This window comes from Sminthopsis crassicaudata, chromosome 4 (genome assembly GCF_048593235.1).
Source record: "Sminthopsis crassicaudata isolate SCR6 chromosome 4, ASM4859323v1, whole genome shotgun sequence".
NCBI lineage: Eukaryota > Metazoa > Chordata > Mammalia > Dasyuromorphia > Dasyuridae > Sminthopsis > Sminthopsis crassicaudata.
The window spans coordinates 284655738-284679798 of record NC_133620.1 but is presented as its reverse complement, the minus strand read 5'-3'; the positions used below and the strand labels follow the sequence as shown (position 1 = coordinate 284679798).

Here is a 24061-nt window from a genome sequence, read left to right as displayed (position 1 = left end):
GAAGATGATATTGTTAATTTTGGATAAAATACTTTCAGCTGAATAATGAAGTCAGAAACCACACTGTAGAGAATTCAGAAGAGAGTAGGATGTGAGAAGTGACTTTCTCAATGAGAAACTTGATAGCTAAATTACCAAATCAAGTGAGGAATTTTTAAGAAATAATGTGTTTATAAGCTGAAGGAAAGTATCTAGTAGAGAGGGAGAAAGTGAAGATTACTGGAAGAATGGGGATTAAGGAAAAATCTGCTGGAAAAGATAGAATAGAATGAGATAATTAGATTAAAGATATAAATAAAAAGGTTAACCCTACAAAGGAGAAAGACCTCTGATAGTGATGAAAAGCATTTTGAGTGATTCAAATGAGAAAAGAGCTCTCAGAAATCAGCTCAATTTTTTCAGTAAAATATGAAGCAAGATTCTTAGATGAACAGATGTGAGGGAGAGAAGCATGAGAGGTCTGAGAAGGGATGAAAAGGTTTTTAAATGCCATTGTGGTGAGTGGAATAGTGAACCAATTATATAGATTGCTTTGCTTTGAGTAGGGATCTACGAGGTTATGTAACAAATTTGTAGTGAATCTCTATCTGTATGATTTTCATCAGCTTCATTAAACACACCATGAGCAGGAGCAAAGAGAATGAATGGCGGGAATAATTCAAGATTTCAAGTTTGTGAAGGAAAATTTAACCAAAAGTTAAGTAAGGAACAAGGGACTCAAAAGAGGATAAGATAGAGTTGAATTGAACAAACCTTTCATGGAGAAGTCAGTTACTGAATAATAGCACTTGAGAGAGAATCTGGAAATGACAGTGGTGAAAAAGGAGTATTCCAGTTCTCTCATCATGACTAGTGAAATGGGGGTATGAATGAGTGAAAATGCAACTGTCAATGGAAAGGATGGCTTCTAGCTAAATTAGATGTTCAGGCATGAGATTAGATAAGTGGATTTTATGACCCATGGGCCAGAATTCTTCAAAACATCAAGTTCCTGAGGACAAGAATCATATACCCATATATCCTGCCTACTTAATATCAAACCGGTCAAGAGCTAAGTAAAATTAGCTCTTTAAAAAAAAAAAAAAAAAAGATTCTGCAAAGACTTAGCTTTCACCTCAAGTGACTAAGGACAAGATAATTTAAAATGTTATCATCTGCTTATTCTTTGATAAGCTCATTCCAGGAGCGTAATTTTCTTATTTCAGAGTAATTGTAAGTTCTGTCCTCTTCATGCCCTTATGATAAGTGATTTGGGGAAGGTAACAAATGGAATAACAACATTTGAGCTGACTGCTTGTTTTGTGAATCTTTGCTGCCTTTATCTTGATACAATTCTGGAAATTAACAGGACATTTCCCTCTAGATTATTCACCTTTTGCCTGATCAAATGACCTTTTACAACTTTAAAACAAGTGGTTTTTTTTTTGTTTTTTTGTTTTTTGTTTTTTTGGTTGGTTTTTTCCTAATGGGGGAGAATGGCATCAGGGAGAAAAAATAAATGCTTATTAATTAAAAAAAAATTTTTTTTAAGTTAATGTAGCAACATAATAGCTGGGTTGAAAAATTCTACTGCCCACTTGCCAAGTATGAGAAGGTCAGTTCTAAGATGGATGTTGAAGGAAGTGAAACATCTTTATAAACAGCTACCTTCTGTGCTCTTAGAGTATCTTATTACCCCTCCCTGACAGAAAAAGCAGGTAAATTTTCTGGTAGAGTTATTAACCTTTGTAAGAGATTGGAAACTGCATTTTAATCCTTTATCCCCCACTTATTTCAGTGATATTTATTAAGCTCTTACTGTGTGCATATGCTAGGTCATCTGGGGATACAGTGAAGCTTACCATCAGTCCTCGCCTTCAAAGAAATTATGATCTTGTTGAGGAAATGAGACTTAACACACATGAAAAAACCAGCGAAAAGTTTTTAAGGTGACATTAATAGCTGCATGATTTGATATAGTCTGTATTAAGAGAACTACTGCAGTTCAAAGGGAAAATTCACATAGAAAGTTCTGGACATAAATTGGTAAAAATGAAGTCAGCAGGTACTTGGCCAGAGGAAGAGATGTGACTGTGCCAGAAAGGATAATGAACAGGATTATGTATGCTGGGATGGATGTCTCCCCAGCTCCCAATCCCACCTGAGAGTAGTAAGTGTGGTACTGTGGAGAGAAGGCTGATTTGGGAGTCAAAGGATCTGGGTTCTGTTCTCAGTTTTGTTACTTATTACTTGTATGAGCTTACTCCTCATCTGCAAAAATAAGAGATGATAGACTTTAGAATTTCCTGCAAGGTGCCTTTCAGCTCTAAAACTATGATCCTGTGAGATTGTGTGGCTTAAGGGGAGGAAGGTAATGTCATAGGATAGGCTGAGATCTTTCCATAAGAGATCTGAAACATTCTGTATATTGTAATTCATTGAGTTTCAATGCAGGAGAACTTTGAGACCAGCCAGTCCAATTCCTCATTTGACTGATGAGAAATTTGAGACATGGGGGTATTAAGTAACCTATCCAAAGTCACATAGCTAGCAGCCTGCAGAGCTAAAAATTAGTCCCAAGTCATTTGATCCAAATCCATGACTCCTCTAACATAAAAGCCCATTCCACAGTCCTGTGAGGTGGGTAGGACAAATATCATTAACCACATTTCATAGGGAAGAAACTGCTTAAGCTTAGAAAGGTCAATTGCTTTTTGACTTCAAGGAACCATTATCTTGTAAAAGATGCTTGGAACAATTTCATTGTATTTCCAGGAAGTCAGGCAACTTTGCTTAAATCCCTTTGTAGGTAACAGCTTGAGAGAAAACAGGAGTTGTTCCCACCTGCTTCCCCCGACCCCTGCTGCTCCCAGATGCTCATGCCATCTATCCTGCTCTGCATGTTGCTGGGTTTTATTCCTCCTCTTGCTTCCCCTCAAGGAAACCTTCCATTTGTTTTTGGCTTTGCAGGGTTTGGAGAAACAGCATGGGGAAAAGAACCTGAAGGAGCAGCTGGCACAAGCCCTGCAGGAGGTAACTTATCTCTTGCCACTGGGCTAGTTTGTTCCATCAGCTGTAGAGCAGGGGGTGCAGCCAAGCCTTGAATGACTGATGGCTGCTTCTCCTACTTCTCTTCCACCTCCATTGCACCTCTAGTCTGTCAGATGGAGCAGATGGCAGCTGCAGACACCATCAGTTCCAAGATGTGGAGTCCCACAGACATGGCAGGCCTCGGCATGAAAGCCTACTACTTCATTTGAGCAGTCCTCTTAATGAAATTAACTAAGAACCTCTGGGGAATTGTGAGGCTCATGGGTTGGGGCAAGCTTTGCAATTAGAAAGGTAAGGAGGGGAAAAAACGTAGCTGTGCCAGGGTTGTAGGACCCATTGTTCCCCCTGCTGACCTCAGTCATTCAGAGCTGTAGCCAGATGGGGATCACAGTTATTTAATAGAAAAAAGGCAATTAAACATTTCAGGCCAATTTGAGAATGTACAGTTTAATGATCACTGAAATAGATTAATTTACTGAACGGACGAGAATTGATAGATTCACATGGTTAAAATACTGATAAAAGTTTCTTCTAATTTAGTTCATTTATCTTAGCTACTTACTGTTTTCCATTCTGGTTTGAATCTTTGAAAACTTGCCTTATCCTTCCTTAATTCATCCTGAATATAGGTCAGATGTAAGTTTATTTTGTGGTCAGAGAGTAGAGTAATAAGAAAATAGATTCAGGCATCATCAACAAAGATGAGCATTAGAATAAGAATTTGTTCTGCAAACAGGACTCCCAGTAGGTTTAACTCCATGGTATTCTGGCTTAGACCTGTGGACTAGTTTCCTTAGAGAAAGTATAACATTATTATTATTAGTACCAGAGGGCACTCAGGGTTTCCCAATAGAACATATAAATGCCATTAGGGAAAACAGTGCTGAGGAAATCAGTGCTGACTTAGTTTCCTTTTCAAAAGATTTTGTCTTCAAAAGTTAATAATATATTCCCTACTGCAGGTTTCTCTAGCCTGATCATATTTACCGAAAATCTTATTAAGGTGTTGAGGTTGATTGGAGTTTAAAAAAAAAAAAAAAAAAAAAAGTCAGCTTCTGATATTTGAAGATATTGTAGGAATATTGAAATCTCTTCATATCTTTCTACACCCTCTTGAGAAATAGACAATTCCATTTATTCCCTTACTATGTTGGAACACAAAATTGCTGTGTGCTCAGGTACTTGGCTCACAGATGCTTCTCACCTTTTTTTTTTGACAGTACATATGCATAGGTACTGTTCTCCCTTCTGTTCTGAATTTTTCCCCTCCTTCCCTCCATCCCCTCCCCTAGAGGGCAGGCATTCCCATACATATTAAATATCTTATAGTATATCCTCGGTACAATATATATGTGCAGAACTGAATTTTTTTGTTGTTGCAAAGGAAGAATTGTATTCAGAAGGTAAAAATAATCTGGGAAGAAAAAAAAATGCTCACAGTTTACACTCATTTCCCAGTGTTCCTTTTCTGGATATAATTGATTCTGTCCATCATTAAACAATTGGAATTGGATTAGCTCTTTTCTATGTTGAAGATATCCACTTCCATCAGAATACTTCCTCATACAGTATCATTGTTAAAGTGTATAATGATCTCCTAGTTCTGCTTGTTTCACTCAGCATCAGTTGATATAAGTCTCTCCAAGCCTCTCTGTATTCCTCCTGTTGGTCATTTCTTAAAGAACAATAATATTCCATAACATTCATATACCATAATTTATCCAACCATTCTCCAATTGATGGACATCCATTCATTTTCCAGTTTCTAGCCTCTACAAAAAAGGCTGCCACAAACATTTTGGCACATACAAGTCCCTTTCCCTTCTTTAGTATTTCCTTAGGATATAAGCCCAGTAGTTCTCACCTTATAATTTAACAGATTGCAGCCACTTTCCAGGCATCAGTGGTGAGAAACAGCCTAAATTATTTACCATTCTTGAGATCAAACTTAAAGGGATCATCATAATCTAAATTTATATAGTGTTGGGGTGTTTTTTTTTTTTTTTTTTTTTTTTTTTTTTTTTTTTTTTTTGGAGAGTAAAACACTTGGAGTACTTTTGTAACTGATCTGACTTCATTTTCACATAAGGACTAAGAGATGTGTCAGGCAGGTTTTTCCCTATTTTACAAATAAGGAAACTGAGGTTTATACACAGGTAGAGTGGCAAAGTAAAGACAAAATTTTAAGTCTCCAAATTCTAGCCAGTATTATTCACTGAATAGTTTATATTTTGCCCTCTAGTTGATGGTCATTACTTTGATCTAACTGTGTTGGATTTGTGAGTGACTTTTTTGCTAATTCAGTTTGCAGTTGCAGATTTGTATCTAGTGCAAGCCATAAGTCACTCTCTCTGATGTATAGCATGGCAAGTTTGAGAAATAAATGAAAACTCTTTGTTGCTCCCTTGTCTTCTAGCAGATACCAGTGATGTTCAGCTTGCTTGGCAACACATGGATTGAGGGAGCAACCAGAATGACAATGACTAAAGTAGTTTATTTAGGATGATTTTCTTTTTCAACCAAAATGCTTGTTTGAATATTCTGGATTCTCAGTTCCCTTTAATGTTTCCCAAAAGCCAAACAGTTGATATCTGACTTCTAGTAATATCGGATATTACTAGTGACAGTTCCTCAAAGTCCAGTGAATCCCTTAGCAGGAATTCTTTCAACAAGAGAAGAGAAAAACAAGAATAAATTGTTTTTTACCCTGTTTTAAGATTACTTATAATGGTGGTATCTACTACCTTGCTATTGAGATAATTTATATTGCCAGGAAGTTTTCCCTCTTGCAGATATACAGCCTGCCTCTTTGTAGTTTGCATCATCTAGTTCTACATTGGATTTGGAGTTATGCTGGCCCTGGCTTCTGCCTCTTACCAACCTACATCCAGACCAAATGATATGAACCTGTTGAATCTCAGTTTCCTCATGTATAAAATACAGATAAAACTACCAATCTGGCTAATCATACAGAAGTGTTGTGTAGATTAAATCAGAATATTAGGTGCTTTGGAAACTCTGAAACAGCATACAAACATAAAGTGAAGTTATTTCTTTTCTGGTTTTGGGATCTCTGATTACTTTCTTTTCTACCCTGTTGCTTGTCCAAAAAAAAAAGGGGGGGGGGGGAAGAGAGTTGTTAGAATCCAAGAAAGGATTTTAATAAAATTGGAAATTTTCAGTTAACTGTAGAAAAAAGAATATGGCTGTAGGAGGGAAAGCTGCTAGTATGTAAATATTTTAGAGAGAGAAGGATACAGTAAAGGCCCATGTTAAATGTATATATTTATTTTTGCAGCATCACATTCTAATGGAAGAGTTAAATCGGAGCAAAAAGGACTTTGAAGCAATCATTCAAGCCAAGAATAAAGAGCTGGAACAGACCAAGGTACTCAAAAGGATATTGTGATTTCAGTATCAGTAAATTAGCATTTATTAAGTTTGTACTGTGTGCTAAACACTGATGATACAAAGAAAGGCAGAAAACAGTTCCTTACCTCAAAGGAGCTCACAGTCTAAAGGAGACAATATATGAACAATTATGTACAGACTATAGAATAAATAGGAAATGATCAATTGTGGGAAAGCACTAGAATTAAGAGGAATTAAGTTATCTCCTGTAGAAGGTAGGATTCTTGTTGGGACTTGAGGGAAACTAGTAAGTGATAAGGGGAGAATATTCTAAGCATGGGGGACAGCCAGAGTCAGGAAATAGAGGGAGCCAGTACAACTGGGTCAAAAAGTACATAAAGAGGTGAAAGTTGTAAGAAAATTGATATGGAGCGGGGGGGGGGGGGTTGGGGGGGAGAGAGAGAGAGAGAGTGTGTGTGTGTATGTGTGTGTGTGTGTAAGAGAAAATCAGACCTGTGCTTTAGGAAAATCATCATGGTAGCGATAGTATCAGGAAAGAAGGTATCATTTTCAAGAAATGTTGCAATGGTGAAATCAACAGGCTTTGGTTATGGGAGGCTGAAGCTTAGGTTTTGAGTCTGACAATAAGGAAGATGATCTCCTTGATAGTAGTAGGGAAGTTTGGAAGGGGTGAGAATTTGGGGTATGGGAAAAAATAGTTAATTCATTTTTGGACATAATGAATTTAAGCTGAATAGGACATCCAGTTTGAGATGCTTTATGGTAGAGATGTGAGACAGAGATTAGTAGAGTTGTTAAGGCTAGAAAAGTAGATTGGAGAATGATAATATAGAGATGATAATTGGATCTACAGAAACTGATAAAATCACCAAGTGAAATATTATAAAGGGAAAAGAGAAAAGGATCCAGAACACAACTCTGTAGGACATACCCACAATTACTGGCTGTTACCTGGGTGAAGATTCAAGAAAGGAAACTGAGAGAAGTGGTGGTCAGATAATCAGGAGCACGAGAGAGGGGGATCCTGTAAACTTGCAGAGGAGAGAGAGTATCAAGGGCAAAAAAGGGGTGATGATGTTCAAAATTTCAAAGCTGTCACAAGAAATGAAGATTGAAAAAAGGTTATTGGGACAATTATGAGATCGTTGATAATTTTGCAGGCAGCAGTTTTGGTGAGATGATAAATTTGGAAGCCAGACTTCAGGAAGTTGACAGTGAGAGGAAGGGAAGTGAAAGCACATATTTGGTTTTTAGCAGCATTATAGTACTCTACAGTGGAATGGTTATTAGAGCAAATACTCTGGCTTCTCAGTGCAGGGGAAATGTCACTTGGATGGATCCTAGGAATATCCTGAACATGAGAAAACATTGATTTTTTTTTTTCCACCAAAAGGCACACTGTCAGAGTGTTGAAGCTTGTACTCCATTCAGTAATTTTATCTCTAGAGGTTAGTTATTCAGCTACATCAGTGAAATTAATTCTGGAAATATGTAGAGATGCTAATTGAAACCTTGGGAATCAAGATAACTGAGAAGAGTAGTAGGAAGAGGAAGCCTAGGACTGAGCTTTAGGCAATACCTCCACCTAATGGATGAGAAATGCATGATAAGGATACACCAGTTCTCAGTGAATACCAGAAGGGATGGGATGCAAAGAACTAGAGTGGTTATTCTAGATCAGTTTGATAAGGTTTAGATTTAGGGAACCAAAATGAGAGTAGGGTTTCTGATGGTCAGGGAGTTAAATGATAAGGTCTAGTGGTTTGGCTCTCCTGCAACCCCTTGGGATTCAGCACAAGGTGTAAAGGAATTTACAGACCCAAAAACCTAGATTGATAAAAGAAGTTTATTATGGGGATTGGAAGTAAGGTTAGAAATCCTGATAGAGAGGCATAGTCCCCTTAGGAAGTAGGTGAGGATAGAGAGGATAGCACTGGAAAGAATATTCCAATGGGCAGAGGCTCTTTGGCATCCCAAGCATGGAGTTGGCATGTTTGGAACCTCTGCAAAGAGGATTTTAGTTTGGCTCTTTTTATAATGAGAATTTAGCTGAAGGGAACTTGTGGATGGAGTCCCAAGTTGGCTCCTTGCTGGGTTTCAGCTTGAGCTGGAATTTGAATTGAATTCATCAAGTTTCTGGACTGAGCCAACCCCACCTAGATAACAAGGATGAAATTGTCCTTGGGGTAGAGTCCCTCACTGAGGCAGAGTTGAAGGAGATTTTCTCCTTTAAGGATTTTTAGAGTTACAGGGTCCCCTCTTCCAATTGTCAACCAATTTTTTGTAAAATTTTATTTAGGCTTTGTGAGCCAAGAGGCAAAATTGAGATTATTACATAGCTACTTATATAATGAGAGAAAACAAATTTCTATGAATTTTTTATTGATGAAATTCAAAATATAATGAGTATAATTTTTTGAAACATTTAATGAGAAGAATGGAATTCTTTTGTGGGGGATAATTTTTTATTTTGTTAAGATTCAAAGTTAGTATTTCCCATCATTTGTAAATGCTGATTGCAATGAAATTTTATTTCATCCTTGAAAAATGTATTTTCACACAGATAGTTATTGCCAAATACTTACGACATGTCCATAAACATGATTTCAATTAAACATTTCATTGCTTGAAAGATGTCTACATAATTCTTTTATATTCTTTTGATTTTTGCCTTTAAGCGTATCATTACATTGTGATTACCTCCAGTTGAAGGTTAGATGGAAGAAACTACTCAACTTCACAGTTTTGAAATAAGGAAATGTCTTTTGCATTTGCCTTAGCATCAGAAACATGCTACAGGAACTGTAGTTTGAGCTGGGAAAATAAATTCCCTACAAATCTATGTGGAAATATAGATCTCATTTCTTGTTTTAACTTTTGACAGCATGGAATGTATATAAAAGAGCTTGACATCACCTGTGTTCAAACAATATAACTTGTTAAGTTGGTTTTATTACAGTGTATTTCACAAATAAGCACTGTTTTGCCCTATAAATTTTAGGTTGGATTCGTTAGGAAAAATTATCTAGTCTGCAGCAAAAGCCATTCAATGTTCAATTTCCAAAGTTATTCAGTTTTTGATAATAATGATTTAGGGTAATTCTTCTCATTCAGAAAAATTCAGTTCTAGTCCTGAGCCCTAAAAAATTATAGAATTATTTTTCCTCTTCTTATTTAACATGATATAAAAATGTCATAGTATGGTGATATGTCTGGCACTTGAAAATTACATCATTGATTCAATGTTTAAAACAGCATTTAAAAGCAACAAGAGCACTACATAAGGGCTCTATCACAACTTCTCAAACCTCCCATTGTAGTGTGAAAGCAGCAGTAGATAATATGTAAATCAGTGAGTGTGGCTGTGTTCTAATAAAACTTAATGGACACTGAAATTTGAATTTCATATAATTTTCAACCTATAGTTAAATATTATTTTTCCCCAACCATTTAAAAATGTAAAAATTATTCTTTGGTCATAGATTTTATGAAGACCAACAGTAGCAGGCCAGATATGGCCTGTGAGTCATGGTTTGCTTAACCCTTATCTAGGCAAGAAGGGCTACCTCTTAGGGACCATAACAAAGAAGAGGAGGAAGTGACATAGACTTCTGAGGTGTAGAATAAGAGAGAAGTTCAACATGAAAGTCCTCTATGCTCCAAGGCAAGGAAAGTTAAATTTGTTGAAAAGGATTTTTGTTGTTATCTTAAAGGTATTGTAAAAATTTGAGAATCAAAGAAATGGATATAACCTCTGCTCAGATGAAATGATCGTAATTGACTGCACTTGGTTAGTAAGCATTTACTTAGTGCCTATAGGCTAGGAATTGTGCTTAATTAGAAGGGAAAAGAATTCCAAAAGCCAGAAGACAGACAAATGTCTTGATTTTCAGAATAAAAAGAAGACAATAGAATCTGTATGTCATAGGCCAATGACTTTAACTTCAATTTCTGGCAGTTACAAAATTGAATTTTTTTTGTTATTAAATTGAATCTGTTTTATTGATAGTTTTGGTTTTTGGTTTTTGGTTTTTCTTTGCTGAGGCAAGTGGGGTTAAGAGGGCGAGTTAAGTGTCTGAGATTAGATTTGAACTCAGGTCCTCCTGACTTCAGAGCTGGTGCTCTATCCACTTCACCACCTAGCTGCCCCATAGGTTTTATTTTTAGACCACATTTGTTTCTGAATGTCTTTCCCTCTCTCCTACCCTGTGAGCCATCCCTGAAGGTATTCTTGATCTCTGCAGTGAAGGGAGGAGATGTAGTTTCTGAAATCTGTGAGGTCAAACTTAGCTATTATCCTAAAATAGATTGTTAAAGGGATAGTTATGTTGAAAATACCTATTTTAAAAGTGTTTTTCATTGTGAAGCAGAGGACTGAGACACATGTCACAACGCTGCTGACTATTGAGTTTCTGAGCCTCAGCTTCAGAAGGCCTGTAAAATTGGGAGGGGGGTGGAGAATCAGGATGGAGGGAAGAGGAGCAGGGCTATGTGGCATGTAGGGTTTGTGGTCGTGTAGAAAAGGAAGCCTGGTAACATAATTGGACTACCTGCCATCTAGGGGAGGGGGTTGGGGGAAGGAGAGGAAAAGTTGAAACAGGTTTTTCAAGAGTCAATGTTGAAAAATTACCTATGTATATGTTTTGTCATTAAAAAGTTATAAAAACAAATAACTTTATTGTTGATAGTTTGGAGGAAGGCAGGGATACTTAATTAGATTTCCAAATGACAAGTTAGAAGTATTCGGGAATTGAGTTTTTAAAAGATCTCAGAACTGGCTGGAACATTGGATTGAATCTAATCGCTTTCAAGGAAGGTGATTGATAGTTAAAGCTGTTTGTCTGGGAAAAAAAAACCAAACAAACATGAAAGCTACAAGAAGCTCATAACTTCCACGAATAAAGTGATAGTTTACTGTACTTCTCCCTTCAAGGCATGTCTGTGTTCTCTTCTGGATACCACAATTTAGGATGATGATAAAATGAAGTTTACAGAGAATAGCTACCAGAAAGGCCTTCATTCCTTAGTACATGAGGATTGATGGGAGAAACTGGGAATGTTTACCCTGGAAAAGAGAATATTTGGGGATGTGGGATGTGGTTGGGGGAGGAGGCTATGATATTTGAAAATAGGGTAGAAGGATTACATTTGTTTTGCTTGTCCTTGAAAGGCAGAAGTAAGAAAAATGGAGGGCAATTACAAAGACATCATTTTAGGTTTGATGTCAGAAAAAACTTGCTTAAAATTAGAATATCTTAGGTGGAATGAACTTCAGGAAGTATTGGATTTTTCTGATTGAAGGTTTGTTTTCAAGCAGAACCAAATGATTACTTTTCATATATGTTGTTATATGGATTCATTTTTAGTTATATATTTTTTTAATTTTTGAATATGCTAAAAAGCCCTTCTAAATCCAAAACTTTATTCTCCTATGGCTTTTTTTAAACACATCTTTTCTCCTGTTAACATTGTTAACCCCTAGAAATCAGGCTTTGTGTCCTCTATCTTGATATCCTTAGTGCCTAAAGGAGTATCTATGTATCCTAGGTTGTTAAAAATTCTTTTACACTTTAGGGGAAAAAAAATTTTTTTTAAGTGTCTTATTGAATCTTTTTTTTTTTTTTCCCATATCGGTTACTTCCCAATAAAACTATCCATTGTAACAAATAAAATGCAGCAATCCATTGGCTTTATATATATCTGAAAACATTGTATTTTAAATAAATTTTTATTGATTTTTTTTTTTTTTTTTTATACCAACATAATTTCCCTTAGTATTTTCTTCCTCTTCCTGGAGTCATCCCATAGAACAAATAATATTTTAACATAAAAAAAAGAGAATAAAATCAGCATAATTGATCAATACATTGAGGAATTATAAATATACTATGCATTATAAAACAATTATGACTTTTATCACCTCCTCAAAGTGTTGGATGTTTTCTTCTATATCTTCTTTTTGAACTGTGTATATCCTTTGTTATTTTGAAGCATTAGTTTTTATAGGTCTTTCCTTATTTTTCTGTATTTGTCACATTCAATATTTCTTAAAGCATTTATTATATTCATAATCCCCAATTTGTTTAGCCATCCCCCAACCAATATGCATATATTGTCACTTTATTTGCATAATTCTTAATTATTTTGCAGAATGTTTGTGTTGATTCATAGCTCCATAAACAATTCACTTATAGGAATCTTTTCCCACAATCCCTCCTACATTGATTATCCCCATTTTTTGTCATCTTTGCTAATTTGCAGGATATGAAGTAAAACCATGTTGTTTTAATTTTGCATTTCTCTTGTTATTAATGATAATGGAGCCTTCTTTCATCTGACTGTCAATAGTTAGCATTTTTTCTTTTGAGAACTGTTAATATCCTTTGATTATTTCCTTTGGTCTTATAAATAAATATCTATATACATATTTGTTTCTATATTTTGGATCTAGAGAAATTTGGTGCAAAAAAAAGTCTTTCCCATCCAACTACTTCCCTTCTTATCCTAGACTTATAAGTTTGTGCAAAAGTTTTTCAGTTTCATATAATCAAAGTTATCTGTTTTATTTTCTTTAATTGTTTCTGTTACTTGCTTAATTAAGAATATAATTTCTGCCCATAACTGTAAGAGGAAGTTTTTTATCCACTAGAATGTTCTTTCCTTCCTAACTTGTTTTTCAGTTTATCAAATACTAGTTTGATTTCTACTATTTCTGATTCTCCTTTGTATACTCTGTTCCAGTGTTTCACCTCTCTTTTTAATTTAATTTAATCAAAACCAGATGGTTTTGAGGAGTGCTACTACATATAATATAGTTTGAGCTCTAGAAGAGCAGTGTTCCTCCATATTGATTTTCTTATTTTATCAGTTCTGCAAAGTAGCCCTTTGAAAGCTTCATTGACTTTGCATTAAAATGGTAAATTAATTTGGGTTGTGTTAATCATTTTTATGATATTGGTATGGTCCAGCCTTGAGTGTTAAATATTCTTCAAGTTATTTCTTTCTTTCTTTCTTTGGTTATTTATTTAATATTTTTCCCAGTTACATCAAGACTAATTTTTTTACATTTGTTTTTAAATTTTTTGAGTTCCAGATTTTCATAATTTCATATTTTTTTTTAAAAATCCTTATCCCTTTTTTTTTTCCTGGTTATATATGTGTATATTAACTTTTAAAATATACATTTCTTCATGAATCATATTGGGAGAGAAAAACCATGAGAGGAGAAAAAAAGTGAAATATAGCATGTCTTGGTTTACATTAAATCTCCATAGTTCTGTTTCTGGATGCAGATGGAATTTTCTTCCAAAGTTTATTGGGATTGCCTTGGATCACTGAAGCACTAAGAAGAGCCAAGTGTTTTTGCACAATTCATTGCACAATTTTGCTCTTGCTGTATACAACACATTCTTAGTTCTACTTGTTTAGCTCAGCATCATGATGTTCATCTTTCTAGGCCTTGCTAAAATCAGCTTGTTCATCATTTTTTATAGAACAATAATATTCCATTTCTTTCATATACCTTAACTTATTCAGCCACTTCCAATTGATGGGCATCTATTCATTTTTCAATTCTTTGCCACCAAAAAAAGAGCCGCCACAAACATTTTTGCACATGTGGGTTTTTTCCCCTCCTTTATGATTTCCTTGGGGTATAGATCCGGTAATGGCACTCAAAGAATATGCATAGTTTTATAGTTCCTAACTTATTATTCTTCAGAATTATTTTAATTTGTAATTGAATCTCTGTGAACATTTTGTGTAGTTTGTTAGATTGATCTCCAGGTATCATAAGAATTTTTAATTTTTTGGAATAGAATTTCCTTTTCCATTATTGCTCCTGTGATTTATTAATTATATAGAAATGCTATTGATTGTGAAGGGTTTATATTGTAGCCTGTAAAACCTTTGTTAAAATTATTCTAAGTAAACCATAGTGTCATCAGCAAACTCTTTACCTATCTTTAATGCCTTTAATTTCCATCTCTTGTCTTATTTTTATTGCTAACATTTCCAGAACTATATCAAATGATCATAGAGTGGGTATCCTTGATTTACTTTTACATTTATTGTGAAAGATTCTAGTGTACTCCCATTGTATATGTATGATGCTTGCTTCTTTATGTAGGTACTTTTTATAATATTTTTTAAAAGATCCTTATGTGCTTAAACTTTAAAGGATTTTTAATGTTAAATGAGTTGTACTTTCTCAAAAACTTCCCCCACATCTTTTGAGAAAACCATATGGTTTTGGATGTTTTTTGTGTTAGTAGAACTAATTATGTTGATTATTTTCCTAATGGTGAACCATTCTTGCATTTATCCAATGTGATATGACCACATCATATCACTGTAATCCATTTTAACAGGAATTTATTTAAAATTTTTCAGTTGGTATTCATTAATGATATTGATCTTTAGTTCCATGTTTTTTCTTTCCCTAGTATAGATATTCGTCATATTTTACATTTGTCTTATTAAGGGAATCTAGTAGCTTACTTATTTTTTGAGAATAGTTTTTATATTATTGACACTAATTGTTCTTTTTTAATTTGCTAGAATTTTCCTTTGAATCTATCAGGACTCCCAATAAATTTTTGTTAAATGCAGTTTGCTCAAATCTTTTCTTTTAGATAAATGTGTATAAGCATTATTTTAAGCTAATGGGTGAGACAACTGTTATGTAGGAATGATGACAAACTCCTAAGTGGTAGAAGTTGGAATAGACCCCAGGCCTTCTATGTTCTAGTGCAGTGTTCTTGGCAAAGTGTACTATCTACCCTGTAGATAGTATCTTTTTAATGACTTATTTCTGATACTGTGTTTCAATATTGTTCTGGAACAAATTTCATAATTTTTTCACAAAAAGTTTTATTTTAAAAGGAGGGGGGGGGAATCAAATAATTTTTTTTAAACATAGAACTCAAGGAACTCCTACATTTGGTTTGACTTGTGAGAAGTAGTAACTCTTAGACATGGGTTGTTCCATTTGAATAATTCTGTTTAATTCCTTCTTGTTTAATTGGTAACCAATCAGTAGTGCTTCTGATAATAAATAGGAATGTATATCTTTGCAGGAAGAGAAAGAGAAAGTGAGAGCACAGAAAGAAGAGGTTCTAAACCAAATGAATGATGTGCTAGAAAATGAGCTTCAATGCATCATTTGCTCTGAACACTTTATTGAGGTAATAACAAGATACAGCAACTCTTCACCCTCCCACCCTATCCACTGGCAAAACCTTATCTGGGATACTACACATTTTGTTTTATGTTTATTTTAATTTGTTAATGTAACAAACACCAAAATAAAGTGAGCATTTATTTATGTATGCAAAGTATAATAAAAGAATGAGACTTTATATGAAATTGCAAAAACATTTACATTTTGCTTTTCCTTCCAAGTATGTAATAATTTTGATATTTGATCTTCAAAATTATCCTGATTTCATTTTTTCGGACATTCCTATTGCTATTTTCTCTTTTCTCTCACCTGCCACCCCTTCATATTAAAAAAATTTGTAACAAATATGTATAGCCAGGCAAAACAAAGCATCACATTGGCCATGTCCAAAAATGTTTGCCTTATTTTGCCCCATGAATCTTCTTTGTTAGGAAGTGGGTAGTATACTTCATCACCTGCCCTATGGGAATCATGGTTGATTTTTGCATTTTTCAAACTTCTTAAGTATTTCAAAGTACTTTGTCTTTTTAAGTATTTTCTTATACCTGCTTAGTTCATATAAATCTTCTCAAGTTTCTCCAAACACCCTCCTTTTGTCATTTCTTATGGTGCAATAGTAACTATTTACTTTCATACACAATAATTGTTCAACCATTCTCCAACTGATGGCCATTCTCTTAACTTTTCACTTCTTTGTTGTAACAACAAAAAAAAAAAAACTGCTTTGTGTGCATTTGGATTTTATTTTCTTTTACATTTTGGGGGTATGCTTCTCCAGTGCAGCATAAGATTGCATTAAATTTTTGGCTTTCACATCACACTGTTGATGCATGAGTTTGTAGCACACTAAAACCACCAAAACCCTCTCATTAGAACAGCCACTGCTCAATTTGCCTCTCATTTTCCAATAAGGAAATTGATTTTCTTATACCGAAGAAGTAAAACTTTACACTTATTCCTATTGAATTTCATCTTATTTATATTCAGCCTAATATTCTAGCCTTTTGATTTCTTTTAACATCCTGTTATTAGTCACTCCCTTTAGTTTTTTGTCATCTGAAAATGTGATGAGCATGCTATTTATGCCTTTAATCAAGTCACTGATTAGTTATATCTGATTCTTTGTAACTCCATTTGGAGATTTTCTTAACAGAGATACTGGAGTGTTTGCCATTTCTTTCTCCTGTTCATTTTACAGATGAAGAAGCTGAGGCAAACCGGGTGAAGTGACTTGCCCAGGTTTATACAATTAGTGAGGGTCTGATGCTAATGAGGTCAGAAAAATCAGTCTTCCTGACTCCAGGCCCAGTGCTTCACTTACTGTACTGCCTCCCTGCCCAGTTGGCTTTTCACTGTCCCTCAAATCCTGAATCCAGAATTAGTCAATAGCTCATTTCTGCCATACTTTTTGCAATTTTCCCAGCAGTTTTTGTCAAATAATGAGTTTTTATCCCGAAAGCTGCAGTCTTTGTGTTTATCAAACACTAGATTACCATGGTCATTGACCATGTATTGTGTCTTGTGTACATAACCTTTTCCACTGCTACTGTATTTCTTAGACAGTACCAAATGGTTTTGGTGATTGTTGCTTTACAAAGTCTATCGCACTAATTGTGAATTTATGATTTTAATCATAATAAATGCTCTGACCAGCTACAGAAAAGAAAAAAGAAAATGGTTCAAGATGGTATTTGAACATAACCCTGGGATTTATTATTAGCTTCCTAGAAAGCCCTGACTGAACTGGCTGGACAGTAGCTATTTAATAGATCATTGTGGATCACATTCTGATTTAATTTAAAAGTTTACTCATCTTTTTGCCAATGAAAAAGCATCCAAGGGTGAGATCCCTGATACATTTCTCCTCGTCTTTTTTAGGCTGTCACCTTGAACTGTGCCCACAGTTTTTGTTCCTATTGCATCAATGAATGGATGAAGCGAAAAGTGGAATGTCCCATCTGTCGACAGGATATTGAATCTAAAACTCGCTCCCTAGTGCTGGACAACTGCATCAACAAGATGGTTGAGAAACTAAGCTCTGAAATGAAAGAGCGACGAGAAATTCTCATTAATGAAAGAAAAGGTAAGGAGAAGGCGGGGAGACTTCTGAATGCTTGAGATATGAGGAACCTGATCCCTCAATACAGCACATTCAGTATTTTTATAGCATGCCAAACATGGGGAAAACTTTTACTAAAGTACTTCTCAGTGTAGGTGTACCATAAATATCAAAGATATAGCCCCCACTTCTAAACTGTATGTAATCTGACTTTTCCCCACAAGAGTTAAAGGCTGGAATAGTTCTATTCTTCTATTGTTGACTGGTTAGATTTAGGATTGAACTTTTCTTAAATGCATGCACACACACAAACTCAGGCACAGATATACTATTTCCTGTCCTTTTTTTGTATTTAGTGACATGTTTCATGTCAAGTTTATACATTGTACAAATTTATTACATACAAATAAATTAATTTATTGATTAGTGACAAATAGATGCATTTATATTTGGGATTCTCTCTCAAATGCAAATGATAAGCATTAATGCAATTTTCATCGATTTTATTCATCAAGATATATGTACATATGTCTATGTGTATATATATATATATGTAGAGGAAAAATTGTCTGGTAAAGCACTTAAAATTATAATTAACATATCATTTGGTTCTCATAACCATTCTCTGAAGTATTGGGGTACCATTTTGTTAATGAGGAAATCCAGATCCAATCTGTTATCAGTTATCAAAAGCTCCCCCTCCCTTTTGAGTTAGGTATTTTGAAGAAAGGAGAATAGGGAGCCAGGGATGCCTTTAAGCAATTTGAAATAAGGGAAGCCTGACTTTAACATCTCCTTATGTTTTCTTTACCTCATTTCCCTCATGTTCTCTGCCTTTACACAAACATTTCCCCTACTCCCAACAATATACCTTGATCTAAAGTTATTTCTTTTTTCTTCCTATTTGCCTTCCTTGTGCTTTAGGCTTTCTTCCCCAATAAAAATACATCTTAGAGCCACGGAAAGATATCAACTAGATATTAAGTAGAAAAAAAAAATTGGATTAAACTTATTCGTACTGATATTCACTAGCTCTCCCAGAAACATTTCTATTTTTTAAGTGATGCTTTTCCTAGAATTTAATTATTTGTACTTAAAGATATTGGAGATGAGATTAGAATGCATTATGTTGTAGGCAAGCTGAGTGATGTGTCCTTTTTTCATAACTTATATTATTCAGTGAACTATCTGTACACATAAACATACACAATACATACACAGAGGTAATTTCTGCCCTGCAGAAACAGCTGGGGAAATTCAAGAAAAGTCTCATGTAGGAGCTGAGCTAAGATTTACAGGAAGCTAGTTGTTCCTAAGGAGGCAGTAGACAGGATGTGTACACAAGGAGGAAACCAAAATGTGTCCAAAGACCTGAAGGCAGGATATGGGCTATCATGTGAAGAGCAGAAAAAATCTAGTTAGGGTGTCTCATAGAGTAAAGGTCGAAAGGGTAGATTGAAACCAGATTGTAAAATGCCAACTAAGTGTTTATATTTGATCTTAGAAGTAATGGATTACTATTACAAGAAAATAACTTGGTCAGGATTGTAATGTAAGAATATTGATTTGTCAGCTATGTGGAGATAGGTTGTAGAGGAGATAGATCTTTAGGCAGGGAAGCCAATGAGGCAGGTATTGCAGTAGTCCAGACAAGGGACGATACAATCCCCAACTAGAGTAGGGGCTTTCTGAGTAGAACAAAAGAAGGTGAAGGTAGAATCAGCCAGACTTGTCAGCTGATTGTGTAGGGTGAAGCAATAAAAAATCCAGAGTTATCCTCTGATAACTTGTCTGCTCATTCCCTACTCTGATTTTCCACATTCTTCCTATCTGTGTATATTATTCCCAGCCCAGACCTAGAACCTACACTGTTTCATCTTTTGATGATAGGACAACTATCAATTTAACTTAATTCAGCAAATACTTAGTAAGTACCTAACCCCTCTCTATCTCAGTTTCCTTATTTGAAAAGTAGTGAAGTTGAACTTGATGACCTTTAAAATCTCTGATAGGATTTAACTCTATAATTTGATCTATGTCTTATATTTTTGTATCTCTCCTGTATCCTTGTATACATAGAAAGATTGTATGAGGGGCAGCTAGGTGGCGCAGTGGATAGAGCACCAGCCCTGAATTCTGGAAGACCCGGGTTCAAATTTGATCTCAGACACTTAACACTTCCTAGCTGTGTGACCCTGGGCAAGTCACTTAATCCCAGCCTCAAAAAAAGAAAAGAAAGATTGTATGTATTGAGTAAGAAGATAAAGAACTTTGGCTTGGGTCTCTTTTAATTTCACAGGCTGTTGTCCAAGGTAAGATTCTGTTGACCATTGTAGGATCCAGTCCAGAAAAAGCCAACTGTGTTCCCAACCATATACATGGATGATCACTTTGCCTTTTGGAGTTAGGGAAGGAATCAAAGGAATTAAAATGTTATTATTATTGATCTCTTCTTCAAACCATTTAGTGAATTATGTTGATGTATTACAGGATCGTAGATTTAGAGCTGGAAGGTCACATAGTCCAGTCTTATCATTTTACATATGAGGAAGGTAATGTCCAGAAAAATTAAGTCACTTGACCAAAGTTGTACAAGTTTTAAGTTGCAGAACTGGAACAGAAAACCAGGTCCCCTTAATTAAAAATTTATGGCTTTACCACTCTACCACTAACCCTATCATAGGTTCTGTTACCTGCTGTCTGTTTAAACCACCAATAGATATATCCCTCTACAATATGGTTGTTCATTTCATTAGTCAGTCTCTCAAGTTTTTGGTCTTAATAAAATAATTATTCTAATATCGATTGTTCTGGTTCTATTCACTTCACTCTGCATCAGTTCATTGAAGTCTTCCCAGTATTCCCTCTTGAGGATCCCCCAAAGTTAGTAACTATATACGTTCATTGACCCAGGAAAGCTACACTATAACTGTAATCCAAAATTCTGTTTGGCATTCAAAGCTCTATATAACTTGGCACCTTCATATTCTTCTAATCTACTTATATCTTGCTCCTCCCCATCTCCTTTCCCATGTACTTTCAGTGATACTAGCCTCCTTGAAGTTCTCACACCAGGCATCCATTTCTTTATTCTGTTCATCTTCACTTGGTGTTCCCCATACCTGGAATTTTCTTCCTCCTGATCTCTTAACTACTGGCTTCTCTGGGTTCAAGTTCCAGGTAAAATCCAACTTTTTTGAAAAAAGTGGTCCCCCTAATGCCTAGTGCCTTCTCTCCAGTGATTACCTCTGGTTTGCCTGTATCTGTCTTGTTTGTACATGTTTTTTTGAGATTAGACAGTTTTCTTTTGTATCCCTAGAGCTTGGCATAGTACTTGACACTTAGACACTTAATAAATGCTTGTTGACTTACTGTTCATATCTTTTGATCATTTATCAATTGGCTTATTCTTAACATTTTGAATCAATGCTCTATAAAGCTTACAAATGAGACCTTTATCAGAGAAACTTCTAACAGATTTTTTTCCCCATTTAATTTTCTCTTCTAATTTTAACTCCATTGGTTTTGTTTCTACAAAAACTTTAAAATTTTATATAATAAAAATTGTCCATTTTACTTTTTATGATCCTCTTTATCCATTGATCAAGAACTCTTCCTCTCTATGTAAGATAATTTCATGTAAAATATTTGGAAAAACATTTAATGCAGAGGTGGAGACAAGAAGCTCTATTATAATTACATCATCATAGCTGTGAATCTTGTAAAATTCTATTAAGTACTGAGTACTTGTACTGAAGTAGAGAACTATTAATCATTATGCTAAACTAGATAACAACTGTCTTATCAATTCCAGAGTTTTAAGAATCTTGTTTTAAGAATCCTTGCCTAAGTATATTTCTCCAGAGTTCTGACCCATTACAAAAAAAAAAAAAAAAAATACTGAAGAAAATAATACCTTAAAAAGTAGACCAGATGGCAAAAGAAATATATAGACATCTAGTGAAGAAAAGAATGCCTTGAAAAGCAAAATTGGGGGCAGAGCCAAGATGGTGGTAAGAAGACACATGTTTTATCTGACTCTCCCTGATGTCCTTTAGATAAGTACCAAATCAAGTCTCTGAACTGGTTTTGAAATGACAGAACCCACAAATATTTGGAGTGTAACAAATTTCCAGCAGAAGATATTTTGGAAGAACTTCAAAAAAGATCTATTTCAATCAAGCAAAGCAGGAGGCGGTACAGTGATCCAGGGCAGTGTGGGATCTGTCACAAGGGAATTCACTTGGAAGAATCTATAGCAATGTTGACTACTCTGTCCTGGTTACAAACTAGTGGATCAGCAAGTTAGCTGTAAGACATCCAACACAAACACAAGAAACAAATAGTGAGCTTCTGAACCCCAGAATAACCAGGATTTGACCACGCCTACCCAGCACCAGAAGTCAAAAGCCCCAACCCAGGGCAGCCAATGTCACCTATAGAGGCCCCTTTGCCCTAAAAGCAGACCTCAACCTTTAAAAAAAAAAAAGGCAAAAATAACTCTGATCATAGCCAGTTTTTATGGAGAAAAAGAACAGATCTCAAACCCCGAGGACAATAAAAGCAAATTATCTATAGATGAAGCCCCAAAGGTTGATATGAGTTGAGAAAGGAAATGAACATTGCAAGAGAATTTAGAAAAGGAAACAGAAATTATTTGGAGAAAAAAAAAAGACTACTTACAAAATAGATTTGACAAAATGAAAAAAGAAAACAACTCCTTGAAAAATAGAATTTGTGAAATGGGGAAAAAAAAACACTAGTGAACAAAATAACTCATTTAAAAATTCAGTTGACCAAATACAAATGCAAAAGAAAAGCAAAATTGGCCAAATGGAAAAAGATATATAAAAACTCACTGAAGTGAAGAACTTAAAAAAAAGTAGAATCGGCCAAATGGAAAAGGAGGTAGACAGAAAAAAAGCTCAACGAAGAAAATAATGGGGGGGGGAGTGTTTTTTGCTGAGGCAATTAATTTAAGTGACTTGCCCAGGGTCACATAGCTAGGAAGTGTTTAAGTGTCTAAAGCAAGATTTGAACTTGGGTCCTCCTGACTTCAGGAATACTATGCCAATATCCACTGTGCCACCTAGCTGCCCCAAAAATGATTTCTTAAAAGTTAGAATCGGGCAAATGGAAGCTAATGACTATGAAATATCAAAAGGGTGAAAAAAATGGGAAATGTGAAATATATCACTGGAAAAACAACTTACTAGAAAATAGATCTAGAAGAAATAATTCAAGAATTATTGCACTACCTGAAAGCCATGATTTTTTAAAAAAAAAAAATTTAGATATCATTCTTTCAAGAAAGTATTCAGAGGGCAGCTAAGTAATACAGTGGATAAAGGACTGGCCCTAAAGTCAAGAGGACCTGAGTTCAAATTGAGCATTAGTCATTTAACACTTATTAGCTGTGTGACTTTGGTCAGGTCACTTAATCCCAATTGCGTCAGCAAAAAAGAAAAGAAAAAAAAATTACTCAAAACTGCTGTGATATTCTAGAACTAGAAGATGAAATAGAAATAGAAAGAATCCACTGATAGCCTCTTGAAAGATATCTGAAAATGAAAACTCCCAGGAATATTAAAGCTAAATTCCAGACCTCCCAAATCAAGGAGAAAATTATGTAAGCAGCCAGGAAAAAAACAATTCAAATATCATGATACCACAATTAAGGTAACATAAGATTTTGCAGTTTCTACAGAAGGCTTGAAATAAGACATTCCGGAGGACAAAAGGATTACAACATAGAATCACCTATCCTTCAGGGGGGATAAATGGACATTCACTGAAATAAGAGCACTTTTCACACATTCCTGATTAAAAGACCAGAGCTGATGGAAAACTTAGTTATCAAATACAAGATGCAAAAGAATCATAAAAAGGCAAACAGGAAAGAGAAAGCAGGGATTCCATGAGGTTAAACTGTTTATATTCCTACATGGAAAAATTGATTGATATTTGTATCTCCTAAAAACTTTCTGATCATTTAGGAGGAATATACATAGAAAGCAGAGGCGTGAATTGAATGTGATAATGTGATTATCTAAAAAAAAAAATAAAGGAATGAGAAAGAAGAATGCTTTAGCAGGAAGGGAAAGAAAGGTAGAATGGAATAAATTATCTGATATAAAAAAGTTATAGTGGAGGGGAAAATGGGAGAAGCAGGGAGAGGAGCACATGAAATTTTATTCATTAAAATTGGCTCATAGAAGGAGTAATATGTATATTTAGTTCTGTGTAGAAATCTAGTTTATCATACAGGGAAGTAGTGAGGGGAAATGGATATCCACTCAATTTCCAGTTTCTTAAAGACCTCATTTCTAAAACATATAGAGAATTGACTCAAATTTGTAAGAATTAAAGCCTTCTCCAATTGATTAAATGGTCAAAGGATATGAATAGACAATTTTAAG

The 24061-nt window shown here is 34.9% G+C and overlaps 1 protein-coding gene across 3 annotated transcripts in view; it reads left to right on the top strand.

Annotated features, from left to right (window-relative positions):
* Positions 1 to 24061, top strand: part of RNF8 (ring finger protein 8) — a 72849-nt gene that overhangs the window by 32062 nt on the left and 16726 nt on the right. For 2 of the 3 annotated variants that reach the window (XM_074311045.1, XM_074311047.1), the window contains exons 4-7: positions 2950 to 3012; positions 6329 to 6418; positions 15480 to 15587; positions 17462 to 17666. In XM_074311045.1, the coding sequence (XP_074167146.1) occupies positions 2950 to 3012; positions 6329 to 6418; positions 15480 to 15587; positions 17462 to 17666 (466 nt within the window). The remainder of the gene's footprint in view (positions 1 to 2949; positions 3013 to 6328; positions 6419 to 15479; positions 15588 to 17461; positions 17667 to 24061) is intronic. The other variant, XM_074311046.1, reaches the window with a different exon arrangement.